Raw genomic sequence first — 15,551 nt, forward strand, 5'->3', positions numbered from 1 at the left:
TAAATACAACAGATTCATGTAATAAAGATTTTAGTCATCAATAATATATTCTTCTTCGCTATTTACAATAGTCTGCCTATGCTGGGGTAACTTTTTGATTCTGCAACAATTTTGAGATGAAGAACTCATCGAGCAATCTTCGGAGTGCATTTTCGTCCAGAAAGGAAATTCCTTGAAGGTTGTTTGATAGAGAGTGTGAAAGGAGAGAAGGGTGTTAGATCAGGTGAATGAGGTGGATGCAGAATGCCTTCCCAACCCAACTCCTGTATCATGTTTTTTGTCAGTCTAGCAGAATGCAAGTGGGTGTTATCATGCAGTTTTCCTGGTTGTTATTCTTGGGTTGTGTCTGAAAGTTGTCTCAGTGGTTGACGGTAAGTGACAGTGACGGTTACACCTCGGGGAACCAATTTTAGTGCACCCCACCACTGCTGTTTCGCCAAATGCACATCATCATCTTTTGTGCATGCAGGTCTTTGTTTGGGAAGTTTCTGCTTTATATGGGCTCAACCATTCCTTTCTTTTCTCTGTTAGGATAAAGACACCATTCTCATCACCAGTAACAATACAGGATAGGAATGGTCAGTGTTGTTCACAAGCTAATTGATGACAAGCCAGCAAAGATGCACATATGTCCACCTGCTGGTTTTTGTGGTTTTGGCTTAGAGCATGTGGTAGCCATACACCCATTTTTTTTAACCTTCCCCATTGCATGTAAATGTTGCATGATGGTGAAATGATCACAGTACATCGCATTTGCCAGTTATCTAGTACACTGGCATGGATCGGTGTGGGTTAATGCATTTAAACAATCTTCTTTGAACCCTATAAATCTTCAAGAATGTGAAGAGTCACTAATATCGAAACAACCCTCCTTAAAACACAAAAACAATTTTCTTGCCATGCTCTGTCTAATGGCATTACCCCCATACACGGTGCAAATGTTTCTGGCTGCCTCTGCTGTTGTCATCTCTCTATTGAGGAAACAGAAGAATGTGTTGGGAAGGCTCTAATTTTCCCATCTGGCACTCCATTTTCTAGCATCCACAGCTCTACTCACTATCTCCAAATAACAAAATGACAATATGTAAACTCAAATAGCAAATAAAAAATGACAGTCGATAAATAAACCCATAGCAACCAGAATATCATCGTGCAAAACAGAAATGCTACATATTTATGTATCGACCTAATAATATCCAACATCTACTTTTAAATATGCCTGTCTGCCACTCAGTGACACCTCTGTGGTGAACGGCAGTGTATCCCCATTCATGTCGTTGTTATTCAGTCCTGAATTTTCCATTATTTAAATGTTAAGAAACGATTTGTGACGATATTTGTAGGTATTTGTCTGGAGTGTAGCATTGTACAAAAGTGAAACCAGATGATATAAGTTTCAGACAAGCAGAGAATTGAAGCTTATGAAATATGGTGCTGCAGAATAGAGGGGAATGATTACTTTTCTTAACAGTGTTCAAAAGACTCACAAGAAATACAGTGCTACTATTGTTCAAATAACTATAGTTTGTAACTTTTATTTTAGTTGTGCAATGTTTAAAAATGATCATTAACTTGAAGACACATCTCAAACTTGAATAATACAAAAAGAAATGTGTCAGCTGTAAAAGGAAGAGATATATTGGCTACTTATTTTGCAAGTGAGGCCGGCAAGTTGCCTTTACAGAACAGAATAATCTGAGACTTTTCAGAAGGCAAAACATTGTCACACACAGTTCTCCAAAATGCACAATTTTAATTGTTTCATTATTCTACACTGGTATTACATTCAATATTTGTACTTGATAATTCCCATAAAGCACAATAAAACAAGCTATTGAGCTGTTGCTGGTTTATTGTAATGCTATACTGAGAAACTGTTCTAGAACAGTGCTTAATGCGAATATTTTACTTTTGACTTTCCTGTGTAAGTACAACTCTTTCTAATTATGCTATTATTTTCAGCAAATAAAAAGCTTGGTTCAAGTTATACAAATGAATTAATACTATTTTCTTCATGAAATGGGTGTGAGAACAAGATACTTCTTTTGCCTATGGAAGGAAGTTAAAATATTTGCTACCGTTGTGACTTCATTGTTATAGGCTGTTCATTACATTTGTTATACTTGCCAACTATAAGATAATGAAGAAATTGCATATTTAGTTCCCTACCAAAAATGGGTGTGTTCCCTGATTTCAGCCAGTCATAAATCATTCATGGAGAACCTCAGAAATTACCTTAGTGAATATTTCCAGACATTTGTGACATTTCTTGCCTTTAGTTGATTGTCTCAAAAAATACCAGGTTATACTTTGCTGTCAAGCAACAATGGCTATGGGGATAAGAACCAGTTACCTATCTAAGGGGGGGGGGGGGGGGGGGGTTGGGAGTGAACAAGAAGTGAGGCCCACAATTTGTGAATTCCGAGACTTTATTCACCCAGTATTTGAGAATAAGAGTACTTAGTGACTTGCAATAATTTTACATGTAATTTCAAACCTTTATCAGATTTTTTCTCACGGACAACCCTTACAAGCAGTAAAGGTACTTCGTGAGGCATGACATTATAATATATTACTTCTTTACTACTAACTGTATTCGCAACACATTTTGCCGACAGTGTCCACATATGTTGCTGAATGCACCTAGAATATCCATACTATTTTTCTCGTACTGATGATTGCCCATGTACTACTCGGTAAAAATACTCTCGGTGCATTCAGCAACATATGTGGATACTGTCTGCATAATGTGTTGTGAATGCAGTTAGTAGTAAAGAAGTAATATATTATAATGTCATGCCTCACAAAGTACTTTTATTGCTTGTAAGGGTTGTCAATAATAACTTGTTTGTGAAGTTATACTGATAGACAGAGTGCTCTGGAAACAAAGCAAATTTCTGAAAAATATTAATCGCAAGCTTCAGTCCATAAGGTCACTCCACAGGAGCTAACACCAGAAGGAATACGTGATAATAATATAAATTTTCTAAGTGATATAACCTGTGTTGTTCTTTATTGTTTTTTCCTCTCCTCAAGTTCTCTTTTTTTGCCCAATGAACAATTGTATTCAGCTTTTTTATGTTGTTGTGTTCTCTGGTCCTATTGCTGTAATTTAAGCAATTAAAAAATTATGCATGCCTGTAATATGTACAAAATTTTATTGGTATTCAAGCTGCATCTCATTTCAGTATAAAATTAGTCATTTAAAGATTTGTACATTAGTGTCGTCAAGAGACGATTGACTGTCGGGATGATTATTGGAGTTGCCAGACCAACACTGTTTAAGAGAACGTTTCTATCCCATTAGCATCTCCAGCTGATGAAGATGGTGCAGATATTCAAAAGATGAAGTTTCGAATCAAATGTGATGCATCTTGAAAATGGGAAAATTTTGTTACAACAGTAGTGTCCAAAGGCTTAGGTGCTCATGCCTGTAACTTGTCTGCAGTTGGTTATTTGTCTAACCCACCAACTGTGTTATATTTTTATGATTAAAAATACTCTTTTGTCTTGGATTGATTTTGTAACAAATTTGAATATTGCATTTCTTTCCTATTTTCAGGGACCCACTGGCCTTGAGAGATCCACTTCGGGACCCACTACAAGTTGGTCGCTCTGATTTGGATCCCTTTGCACGAGGTGGTGGAATGATATTCAATCCATTTGGTAGAGGTTCACATGGCATTGACCCTGAAGGTCCACCAGGAATGCCTGGTTCGCTTCCAAGGTACTTCCAAATTTTTATTTTCTTTGATAAATATTATTATTATTATTATTTATTTCCTTTCTCAGACGTTATGTCTGGTTAAAAATGGAAAGTGACGCGGACCTTGATCAAGCGTGACTTCCTTTTACCTGTACGGTATATGTTACATTACATTTAGGAACTTTCGGGTAATTGAACGTGTATCAATAATTACAGATTTCTGTAGTTGTATATATAAGTTTGGATGTGGCTGTATTGCGTTGATGTACTGGTGGATATTGCGTGGTATGACTCCTGTAGTTGATAGTATAATTGGTACAATGTCAACTTTATCCTGATGCCACATGTCCTTGACTTCCTCAGCCAGTTGGATTTTTTTTTTTTTTAATTTTTTCTCCTGTTTTCTTCTGTATATTTATTGTATTGGGTATGGATATTTTGATTAGTTGTGTTAATTTCTTCTTTTTATTGGTGACTATGATGTCAGGTTTGTTATGTGGTGTTGTTTTATCTGTTATAATGGTTCTGTTCCAGTATGATTTGTATTCATCATTCTCCAGTACATTTTGTTGTGCATACTTGTATGTGGGAACGTGTTGTTTTATTAGTTTATGTTGTATGGCAAGTTGTTGATGTATTATTTTTGCTACATTGTCATGTCTTCTGGGGTATTCTGTATTTGCTAGTATTGTACATCCGCTTGTGATGTGATCTACTGTTTCTATTTGTTGTTTGCAAAGTCTGCATTTATCTGTTGTTGTATTGGGATCTTTAATAATATGCTTGCTGTAGTATCTGGTGTTTATTGTTTGATCTTGTATTGCAATCATGAATCCTTCCGTCTCACTGTATATATTGCCTTTTCTTAGCCATATGTTGGATTCGTCTTGATCAATGTGTGGCTGTGTTAGATGGTACGGGTGCTTGCCATGTAGTGTTTTCTTTTTCCAAATTGCTTTCTTAGTATCTGTTGATGTTATGTGATCCAAAGGGTTGTAGAAGTGGTTATAAAATTGCAATGGTTTAGCTGATTTATTTACATGAATGATTGCTTTGTGTATTTTGCTAGTTTCTGTTCGTTCTATAAATAATTTTCTTAAATTTTCTACCTGTCCATAATGTAGGTTTTTTATGTCGATAAAGCCCCTTCCTTTCTGCTTAATGTGAATCTATCTGTTGCTGAATGTATGTGATGTATTCTATATTTGTGTCATTGTGATCGTGTAAGTGTATTGAGTGTTTCTAGGTCTGTGTTACTCCATTTCACTACTCTAAATGAGTTGGTCAATATCGGTATAGCGTAAGTATTTATAGCTTTTGTCTTGTTTCTTGCTGTCAATTCTGTTTTCAGTCCATCCGCTGCTGGATATGTGTGTGTGTGTGTGTGTGTGTGTGTGTGTGTGTGTGTGTGTGTGTGTGCGAGTGTACACCTGTCCTTTTTTTCCCCTAAGGGAAGTCTTTCCGCTCCCGGGATTGGAATGACTCCTTACCCTCTCCCTTAAAACCCACATCCTTTCATTTTTCCCTCTCCTTCCCTCTTTCCTGATGAAGCAACTGCCAGTTGCGAAAGCTCGTAATTCTGTGTGTGTGTTTGTGTGTTTTGTTCATGTGCCTGTCTGCCGGCGCTTTCCCGCTTGGTAAGTCTTGGAATCTTTGTTTTTAGGGGAAAAAAAGGACAGGTGTACACTCGCACACACACACACACACACACACACACACACACACACACACACACACATATCCATCCGCACATACACAGACACAAGCAGATATATATATATATATATATATATATATATATATATATATATATATATATATATATATATATATAATACCATGTTGAGTATTGAACTTACAGGATGCTGTAGGTAAGCAACATCTAAATGAAAAAAGTACAAGTCAAACAATGAAAACTCCGCGTAGGAATATCAACAATGTAGGAAAAGGCAAGTTGCTACTTACCATGAAGAAGACATGTTAAGTTGCAGACAGGCACAATTAAAAGACACTTAACTAAAGCTTGCAAGTGCCTTTCAGTTGTGCCTGTTTTCTTTATGGTAAGTAGCAGTCTGTCTCTTCCTATACTGTTAAAAGTACAAGCCAGGTGGATTTAAATGTTTCATGCCCAATGTAAGAAATATGGGCATGTCAGGAGCGTATAAGTATTTTTTGGATTTAAGAGGATTTATGTTTTGACGTATTCCAAAATTTATTTTCTATAAATAAATCAATTGACACAAATAAAGGTGGTACATAAAAGACAATTTGTATTACTATGTAACTACCTTTTTAAAAAACACATAATGATATGAATATAATAAAGGAAAACATTCCACGTGGGAAAAATATATTTAAAAACGAAGGTGATGTGACTTACCGAGCTAAAGCGCTGGCAGGTCGATAGACACATAAACAAACACAAACATACACACAAAATTCAAGCTTTCATAACAAACCGTTGCTTCATCAGGAAAGAGGGAAGGAGAGGCAAAGACAAAAGGATGTGGGCTTTAAGGGAGAGGGTACACACACACACACACACACACACACACACACACACACACACACACACATCTATCCGCACCAACTCCTTGCCTTTAAAAATGTCTGCTTGTGTCTGTGTATGTGCGGATGGATATGTGTGTGTGTGTGTGCGCGCACGCGAGTGTATACTTGTCCTTTTCCCCCCTTAAGGTAAGTCTTTCCACTCCCGGGATTGGAATGACTCCTTACCCTCTCCCTTAAAGCCCACATCCTTTCGTCTTTCCCTCTCCTTCCCTCTTCCCTGATGAAGCAACGGTTTGTTGCGAAAGCTCAAATTTTGTGCGTATGTTTGTGTTTCTGTCGACCTGCCAGCGCTTTTGTGTAGTAAGTCACATCATCTACGTTTTTAGATATAAAAACACATAATGTACACATCACTTATAAACCTGAACATTCACTGTTATCTCTCTTCATACATGACATTAACACAATTGAAAACTTACACTAATACAGTGGCTTGTATAAAATTTACTTCTCTGATTGTAATGCTAGCTACATTGGCAGAGAGGAAGAAAGTTTAAAAGACAATAAAGAACACACACAATTAAAAATAAAATGAGTAGGAAATAAATCCACCAATATCGTGGTGTATAGTATTGAAAATCCCTGTGTCCTGCTACTAGTGTACGTGAGTGTAAGCGTGCTGGTGTCGAGTACGGTGTCGCCGTGCGCGTGCGCTCGAATTGACCATCAACTGTATCAGCATGGGCTGGCCACTGGAGGTGGCCTGTGGGAGGTGAGTGTGCAGTGCAGTCTCTGCCACCCTGTCTGCTGGCAACATGTGCATATAAATGCATAGAGCAGTGCCGACTGACTCCTGTTATGTACATCCAGTTGTACTGCTCACAGCAGTGTGTCTCGTTATGTGAGAGGCTTATTTTTGTTACTGTTCAGAGGTTTATGAATAAAGCGATATTTGTTTTTGCTGCATGACAGGCAATGAGTGAATGGCTTCCATGTGTGCAGTCTTTAATTGTGATTTCATCAAGTTAGTCATTATGAATGTCGTGCTGCCAGCCGTGGCAGAACAGCGTACTTCGGCAGTGACCACTTTGTCGTCTTTCATTGACAGGCAGGGTACCGTTCCACCGATACACCCACCCACTTTTCCTCTGTATGATAATTCAACTGAGGATTGGGAAGCCTACAAAAAAAGACTCTGATAGCATTTTATGGCTTTTGCTGTGACAGACTCAAATTTCTGAAAAGCCTTTGTCTTATGTATTCCAACTAAACACCTAAAACGTACCAGTTACTGTGTTAGCTTGCCTCGTTACAAGAACCAGCAGCTCTTACTTTTGATCACATGTGCAGTATATTGTCCAACTACCATTACAAATGAAGCCATGTCATAGAGGCACAAGTTGAATTCTATCAATGCCTCAAGAAACCAAACTGGGCATACTGGGCTCGTGCAACAGAACTTCATGGCCTTAGCTTGCTGAACCCCAGAACTTCATGGCCTTAGTTTGCTGAACCCCATAATGACTCATATCCAGATTCTATGCTGTGCGACACAATTATCTGTTTAGCTTCGGACAAGTGAGTACACAAGAAGGCTTTACTCTGTGAAAACTCCCAGTTGCAGAAGTATTGTTAATAGCACAATCTTTTGAAGTTTCTTGGGTAGCGGGTGACCAAATTGAAGTGTTAGGTGATTTGGCAATAGTGTCACAAGATGTGCCCACTCAGACGACAGATATCTTGCATGAGGAAATGGCAGTGGTAGCTGAAAACAGGCAGGACCAGCGCCGAGCAGACGGAGGCCAGCCCCAGCAGCCACAACCGCCCCAGCACGTGTGTCAGCATTCTCTGTTTCAGTCGTGTCCTTTCTGTTTTTTATCCAGTACAAATGTATGGTGTGCCCTGCCTTCTGGGCTACTTGTAATAGTTGCCAGAAGAAAGGCCACATCTCCTCCGTGTGTCGATCGCCGAAGATTACTCAGTGATGTGTACATAGTTCCGTGTAGTCAGTGTGTACACAACGTTCCCAATTGAGCGCACCCCGCTAAGCACAACAGCGCAGCTGCAGAGCTCATCCGTCTCCGCAGTACGAGATGGCGCTGTCTTAGAGACGGACCAAATTCTGCTTCCGCCGATCCGCGTATTAATATTTAACGCAGCCAATGAGATTGCTGCTAACGTAGAACCTTTTTCTCCTCGCGGATCACACTCGCGCAGTGATACCTGAACGTGCGAGGTATTATAACGAGTGTACAGACCTCCAATTAGTCAGTCTGCATTAGTCTGTACCAGTCTACATTAGTCTGTACCAGTCTATAGTCAAGTTTCAGTCTGCGCCTAATAAGATTATCATATTCCTGTACATAGCCATGAAGAGAAATGTATAGACACTTTGTCAAGTGTCGGACATGTGAGAATAAGATTAACGTACCAAGACCAAAGGAACTTCAGATTGTCAATTGTAAACAGCATCCAGAATCAAGTTACATAATATCTATGTTATTTATTATTTTAATAAATGTGTGTGAAAATTAATCAAGTTCTGTTTAAAGTTGGTCACCGTCAATCTGCTACTCTTAGCGTGCAAGTGGCATTTCTATCGTATGACCTAATGGCAGAAGATAAACACGCTACGATAAGACCACGAGACATATTGCTGACACTCGCCTACTTCGTTAGAGCAACAAGTCAAATAATCGGATGGTGTGTGTACCAAAGGTCTTACAGTACGCACACCACACTCAGGATATGCACATGGACATAAACTGTGTTACTCCAATTCTTGTGACTTCTCCCAAGCTGTTTATTGAGTTAAAGTGTTTTTCATCAAGTGCTCCAGCTACAGGTTGTCACAGGTGCTGCAGTGACATTATTGGATTCTCAAACCTATGTGAGTTTAGGTTCGCCGCCATTGACACTGGTCACACAGAATCTAGTCAGCTATAACAAAAACAGAACAGTGTGCTATTGGGACACTTTACAACATCTGTCTCTTAAAAGTCAGTGGTTCATTCCTTTACATCTTTGGTGGTTGCTGATGCCAGTGTTTAGAACTGGTTCAGGATGGACACACTTCAGATATTTGGATTTTCTGTCATCTATTTAGTCCACCTTTCTCCAATCGGGTACCATATTCTCAATTGGAAACACTGTGTGAAGAGTTTTTGGACTTGTTTTTGGAAGGTATATGGTCTGCTATGAATTTTTCTGTTCATATTTCTTTGAAATCCACGGCTTGGTCTCGTTTTTGTTGTGCACACCCTATTCCTGTCACCCTGAAAGATCAAGTGAAAGCATAATTGGACAGACTTCAACCACTAGGGTTGGTGAAACCTGTTATGGCTAGTGAATGGTCGCCTCGACTGGTTGTAGGATATGTATCCTCTTCCATGCAAGGAGGAACTGTTGGCAAAAATTTTGGCTGGCCAGTACTTTTCTAAAATTGATCTGTCAGAAGCAGATCTGCTGGTGCTTGCGGACAAAGAGTCAAGGCAAGTTCTGGTTTTGAATAATACTCTTTTTGGTCTATATCAATATTTGTGCCTTCCTTTTGGTGTGTCTAGTGCCGATACTATTTTCCAATGATTTTTAGAGGTGTTGACTATGCCTATTCTAGGTTGCATTAATTATCTGGATGATATTGCTGATGAGTCCACTGACTTATGGTGTAACCTCACAAAATCTGTATTTTCAACCCTCTATTGTTAACTTGAGGTTCGAGGTCTTGCAAGATGGGGTTCACCGTCTGCAAGATCACATCTCTGCTGTTACGTCTATGCCTCTCCCCTCATCCATGGAGGAGCTTCAGGCCTTCATTGGGAAGATAGCCTACTAACATAAATTCCTGCTGGGGGCAGCCTCATTGGCCAGCCGTTTCACTCCTTGTTACAAAAGAATGTATCTTATTGCTGGAGCCTGGACGGTGAATGTGCTTCTCAAATGTTGAAATCCAAACTCCTCTCAGCTCCTTGTTTAACTATGTTCTCTCTGAACCATCACACAGTTCTGGCAACTGATGCCTCATAGTATGGCTTCGACACAGCCCTAGTGCACCGATATGCCGATGACTCTGAACGAACTATTGCTTGTGCCTCTAAATCTCTCACTCTGGCCCAGCTGTGTCACCCTCAGGTGAGAAAAAAAGAGGCTCTTGCTGCACTTTGTGCTCTCTGGAAATTTCATGTTGTTTTTTTTTTGTCTTTTTTCATGTTTCACCCTTATTTCTGACAATAAACCCATAGTTTCCTCGATTAACTCTCACACTTTCTTGCCTGACAAGATAGCTGGGTACTGTTCTTGTCTTGCTCAATTAAAAAATTCATTTTTGACCTATGCCTAAACATGCCAATGCAGATGCGTTGTCCAACCTCCCTGTGGATCCTTATTGCAACTTTGGTCATGAAGAATTGCTTTGCTTCCATCTTGCTATTGAAACGCGGACTGTGGTAAGGTTTTTCCAATTAGGAGTTCGCACATAGCAGCTGCTGTGTCCACAGGCCCAGTTCTCTGCCAGATGGTTCAGTCAGATAAACTGCAAGGTTGGGCTTCAGACCCCCTCTGAAACTATTTTTCCTTATTGTATTGCCTCTCTGTTTTTGATGGTGTTTTGCTAATGTCCACGGGAGACTTCTCTCCCAGAGTAGTCACCCACTGCCTTACAGCATGGTGTTCTACACCTTCTCTACCAGGACCATTGGGAAGTTGTGTGCACTAAACTGTTAGCTAAGAGATATCTTTTCCGGCCAGGGATTGATGGCAAAATCATCCATTTTGTCATGGCTTGTGAGCAGTGTGCCCAACAGGCAGCTCCCAGGGTGTCCCTGTTCCTTTGGTTCGCTTCCTTCCAGCCATGGGAATGTAGTCATGTAGACTTTGCAGGTCCCTTCTTTAATTTCTGTTGATTCTCGATTGTGCAAGCATTTTCCACAGTTTCGTTACATTCTCCAGTATGCATCAATGTCACCTGATGTCAGAATTCATATGCTTTTTCTGTTGAAGGGTTGCCTTGTGTTTTAGTTTTCATTAATGGACCCCAGTTTGTTTTTCCCACCTATCAGTTATTTTGTTTCCACAACTGCATTCATCATGTTATTGCATCACCATTCCACTCTTGATCAAATGGTGAGGCAGGATGACTAGTGTGTATTTTCAAGTCCCTAATGAAAAAATTTGTTGTAGATTGTTCTCCAGACTATGCCCTTCTCCATTTTCTTCACCACACTAGGATCACTGGTGTGGGCAAGAGGGTTTGATCACCCACTGTTGTATTTGCAACACCCCTACAGCCGACAGGCTTTTGGCATGCCACTTTGATCAGTTGCGCCTCCGCTCACCTCTGGAAGCTATCAGTTATGGGTTTGGTCCATGTCACCATCGTCGGCCCTCCCGCAGCTTGCATCAAGCTCCTCGTCATCTACCTCCTCCACATGTGGCACTGTGGGGTTCCAGCTTCCCGGTGCCAGGCACTCTGTCTCTGGCTTCGGATCCATTGCCGCAGTCTGCTGTTCCAATTGGGCCACCTCCACCTGCCATCATTCCTGATGGGTCCAGCCCCCTGTTCTCTGTGCTGGGACACGCCTGTTGACTACGCAGGGATGGTGTCATCACCATCCTCTCAGGTGCTGTCACAGGGTGCCACGCGGGCCCAGCACCTTTGGGCATGCCCGCCCGTTCCGGCCCAGTGCTCCAGTGCCCGGCTGACACATCGTCCCTCCACTCCATTGGCACCGGCTGCCAATGCTCCGGATCTGATGGATGTCTCTCTGTTTGGGCTGCTGGCATCACCTCCATTGCCTGGCGACTGCCCACTTCGTATGAGGGAGGGTGTGCTGTATTGTGCTGCTAGCGCGCCAGAGTGTGAATGCACCAACTAGTACCTCCTGCTGCGGAAGTCGAACACGCACCAGAACAAATGGACGTGGCCAGCCCATAGAGGGCTCCACGTCCGCAGCGGCTCTTCCGCGCAGTAGCTCTTGCGCAGCGAGGGCGCCACTGCTACATCACGTGCAGACCGCGGCCAATAGCCGCTCCCTCCGGTTTCGTATGTAGGGACTTGCTCTGCCCTAGTCCAGTCAGTCTGGTAATCACTCTGGATTGCCTCTCTATCTTGGCGGTACTGCTTTCTGGTCGTTGCTTGTTGTTGACATTTGCCTGGCTTTGGTTCCAAGTGCATTTACTGTTGGTGTTTGGTGTTGTGGTTTCTACAAGCCTTCGTTGTTTATCTCTTCCTTGTTGTGTCAGTCATAGTCGATTGTTGTCGGTTGTCGTTGGTCTGTCGTCCGACTCGTCCTTGTGTTTACCCGGTGGTGCGTGTTCCACCACCGTCGGCTTCCGTGCCTAGCGGCTCCGATCCGCAGCCCAAGGCGTTTCTGTGGTTGGTTTCGGTTACTACACACCAAGGGTGGTCTCACTGTGCATGTGTTCACGAATTGGTTGCCAACAGTATCAGCATGGGCCAGCTGCTGGAGGCCACCTGTGGGAGGTATGCCCATGGCATTGTCTGTGTTGTCCCATCTGTCAATGATTCATATATATATATGCGCAGAACAGCTTTGACTGACTGTCTTTATGTTGATCCAATTGCACCACTCATATCAGTTGTTCTGTGTCTTGTTATGTGTGGATTCATGAGAGGCTTATTTCCATTATTGTTCAGGGGTTTATGAATAAAGTGATATTTGTGTTATTTGGATCAGTTTTATGTATTACTTAGTTACTATGTAAATAACCCTTAATTCTTAATACAATGAAGAAGTGGCACTCTATGAACATAGATGAAGATCTATGGGTCTACACCCATACAAAAAAATGCAAAGAGTAGATGCTCAGTGAGCAATGCACACATAAAAGCATCAGTTTTGTGGACATCTGCTGGCCCATTACTGATGACTTTCCTAAACTGCTGTACCTAGATGTTTGTGATCGTTAGGTATAAGAAACTGTTTTTAGCTTTTTATTTCTAAAACATACAATTTTGAATTTCCAAATATGTCAAAACATAAATCATCTTAGACCTAAAGAATACTTGTAATGTAATAAATTATAGTGTCTCAAGACACTCGTATGGCTCACAATATCATTGGACAAGTGACATTTTAAATCCAACTGACATGTAATTTTATCATTTGAATATTTCTTCTCTAGAGTATAACATGAATTTTATACTCTGTATGTACTTATACCTATGTAAACCTTATTTTATCATTTTCTATTATATACAGTGTGTGTGTATCCATCACATTCATGGCACTTTTCAGAACCACTGAAAATGGCCTAATATAAAGGTTGAAACTGATAGGTGACTAAATGAAGTTCTATCCAGCAACTGGAGCAGTTTTTCATTAATTGTACAAACTGATGCAGAATCAGCACATGGAGAAACTAATGATATTCCATCTTCCATATATTTACAGAGGTGCTGTGCCACCTGGAGCAAGGTTTGATCCCTTTGGTCCTCCTGGGTTGGGCCGCCGAGGAGGCCGAGGTGGTCCAAGCAGAGGCGGATTCGGCATGCCAGATCACGATCACTTACCTCCTCCAGGATATGATGATATGTTCATGTAAATAAGTTGATTCATTTGTAAAGTCATATCAACAGTTACAATATATGTTATACCTTTTCACTGATGTGCTTAATTTATTGCTGTTACTGAAACACTGTTCCTTGTGGTGATATACATAATACACCTTTACCGTGCAACTGCCATTTGCACAATGAAATTTTGGTCACTTAACCTTTTCACTGCTGAGTGTGCCACAAAAGTATGTGTATTTGTGGGTGGTCAGGCTGTTCTAGGCAGCAGTGCTCATCGTGCTGGACGTGAACTCTGCAGTGCCTGCTGTGTAGAACCATTATCATTGCAGGCTTTTCTACATTTATCCTCAACATTAAATTATTAAAATAAATTGTGCTTTGATTAGTCTTTATTATTGAAGTTTCTCACTCTAGGTAACATTACAAAAAAAAAACACACGTCAGAAAGTTTTGTGTGATATGTTTTGAAATCGGGCACAACACGCAGTCCAGTGTCATATTGTTTACAGCAAAAACATGATTCCTTCCATATTGTGTTCTTGCTGCCTACGATGCATCTACTTACAGGTCAATCCTGTTTTACTGATGATTCACCAGTGCTTGGAAAGTGCCTTTTTCAAACAGCAGTGGCTAATCCTCATCTGATTGATGACCTCCTGATGCTTACTTTTATTGGTGCTATGTCTCTACCATTTCATGAATGAGGCTGAGATGAAATTCAGAAGTTGAAATATTCTTTCCACTATGAACATTTTAAATAACATGGGAATTTAGCATGCACATCTAAGGAGTGAGAAACCTGTTTCTTGGGCTATTTTAACATTTTGCAATGACATTCCTTTAATCTAAGTAGCATGTCACTTTTGTCCACTGCAACTGTAGATTCATAATCAACCTACATTTTGGTTTAAATGGTTCAGTCAACTTGGTGGTCTGTTATGACATACAGCTGAAATGAAATTAGCTGGGTTGTTGCCAACACACATACATCTTTCTTGTCGTGCTGCTTCAAAGCCGTACAGTGTGTGTTGGCCTAAATTTCATCACTTGTTTTTGCAATTTGGCTTCAACTTTTGTTGAAACTTTCGTGTTCTTGTGAACTCTACCTGCTGCATTTATTCCTCTTTCATGGAAGTCATATTGATTAATGTACCAGTTGTCCATATACAGCATGTGCCTTGTCCAAAATAAGGTTGCAAAACAGCTGTCACTATATTGCCAGTCTTCACTGTCTACTGTGTCACACTTTGCACCAGTACAAACTAAAAAGTTAAGTATCAATCCCATATTAAAATCACAGAATAAATATTTTTATACCAAAGTGTCTTTTAGATGTAATGAACAATTTGAATGCCAAAGGTCCCTTGAACAGTAGGATCAATGCAAACTCCTTGGAATGGAGTGACCACGTTTCTGAACCTTCCAAGTGTGAAACAATGATATTATTTTGAAGAGCGTATCATCTTCAGCAGATAATGTTAGTGGAAAAATGCAGCATTTGAAGTAACAATAAATATATCACAAGACATTATTTCACAAATAATTGGAGTTTTGAGGGGAAGATCATTTGACCAATATTCAGAATATTTATTGTGATGAGAAGAGTTATGGCTAGGAAATAATACATTTCTGCATGTATCATTCCAGGCCTTCAAATGGGTTTTCGCGTAAAGAGTTGTACTCTAAACAATGTTGTAGCAATTAGTGTCTTCCACAATAATTGAGACCAGTTCCTCTGAACAGTGCCCGAAAAACTTTTAGTGCACTAGGGTTTACAGGGTGTATGAGTGTCACACTTAA

General features: G+C 40.4%; 1 protein-coding gene across 1 annotated transcript in view; it reads left to right on the plus strand.

Annotated features, from left to right (window-relative positions):
* The window catches only part of LOC126336357 (proteasome inhibitor PI31 subunit), a 96,507-nt gene extending 82,668 nt beyond the window's left edge, over window positions 1-13,839 (plus strand). Inside the window, exons 4-5 of the mRNA XM_049999949.1 lie at window positions 3,563-3,727; window positions 13,630-13,839. Of these exons, the coding sequence (XP_049855906.1) occupies window positions 3,563-3,727; window positions 13,630-13,780 (316 nt within the window). The 3' untranslated portion in view covers window positions 13,781-13,839. The remainder of the gene's footprint in view (window positions 1-3,562; window positions 3,728-13,629) is intronic.
* Window positions 13,840-15,551: the final 1,712 nt, after the last annotated feature.

This window comes from Schistocerca gregaria, chromosome 2 (genome assembly GCF_023897955.1).
Source record: "Schistocerca gregaria isolate iqSchGreg1 chromosome 2, iqSchGreg1.2, whole genome shotgun sequence".
Taxonomy (NCBI): domain Eukaryota; kingdom Metazoa; phylum Arthropoda; class Insecta; order Orthoptera; family Acrididae; genus Schistocerca; species Schistocerca gregaria.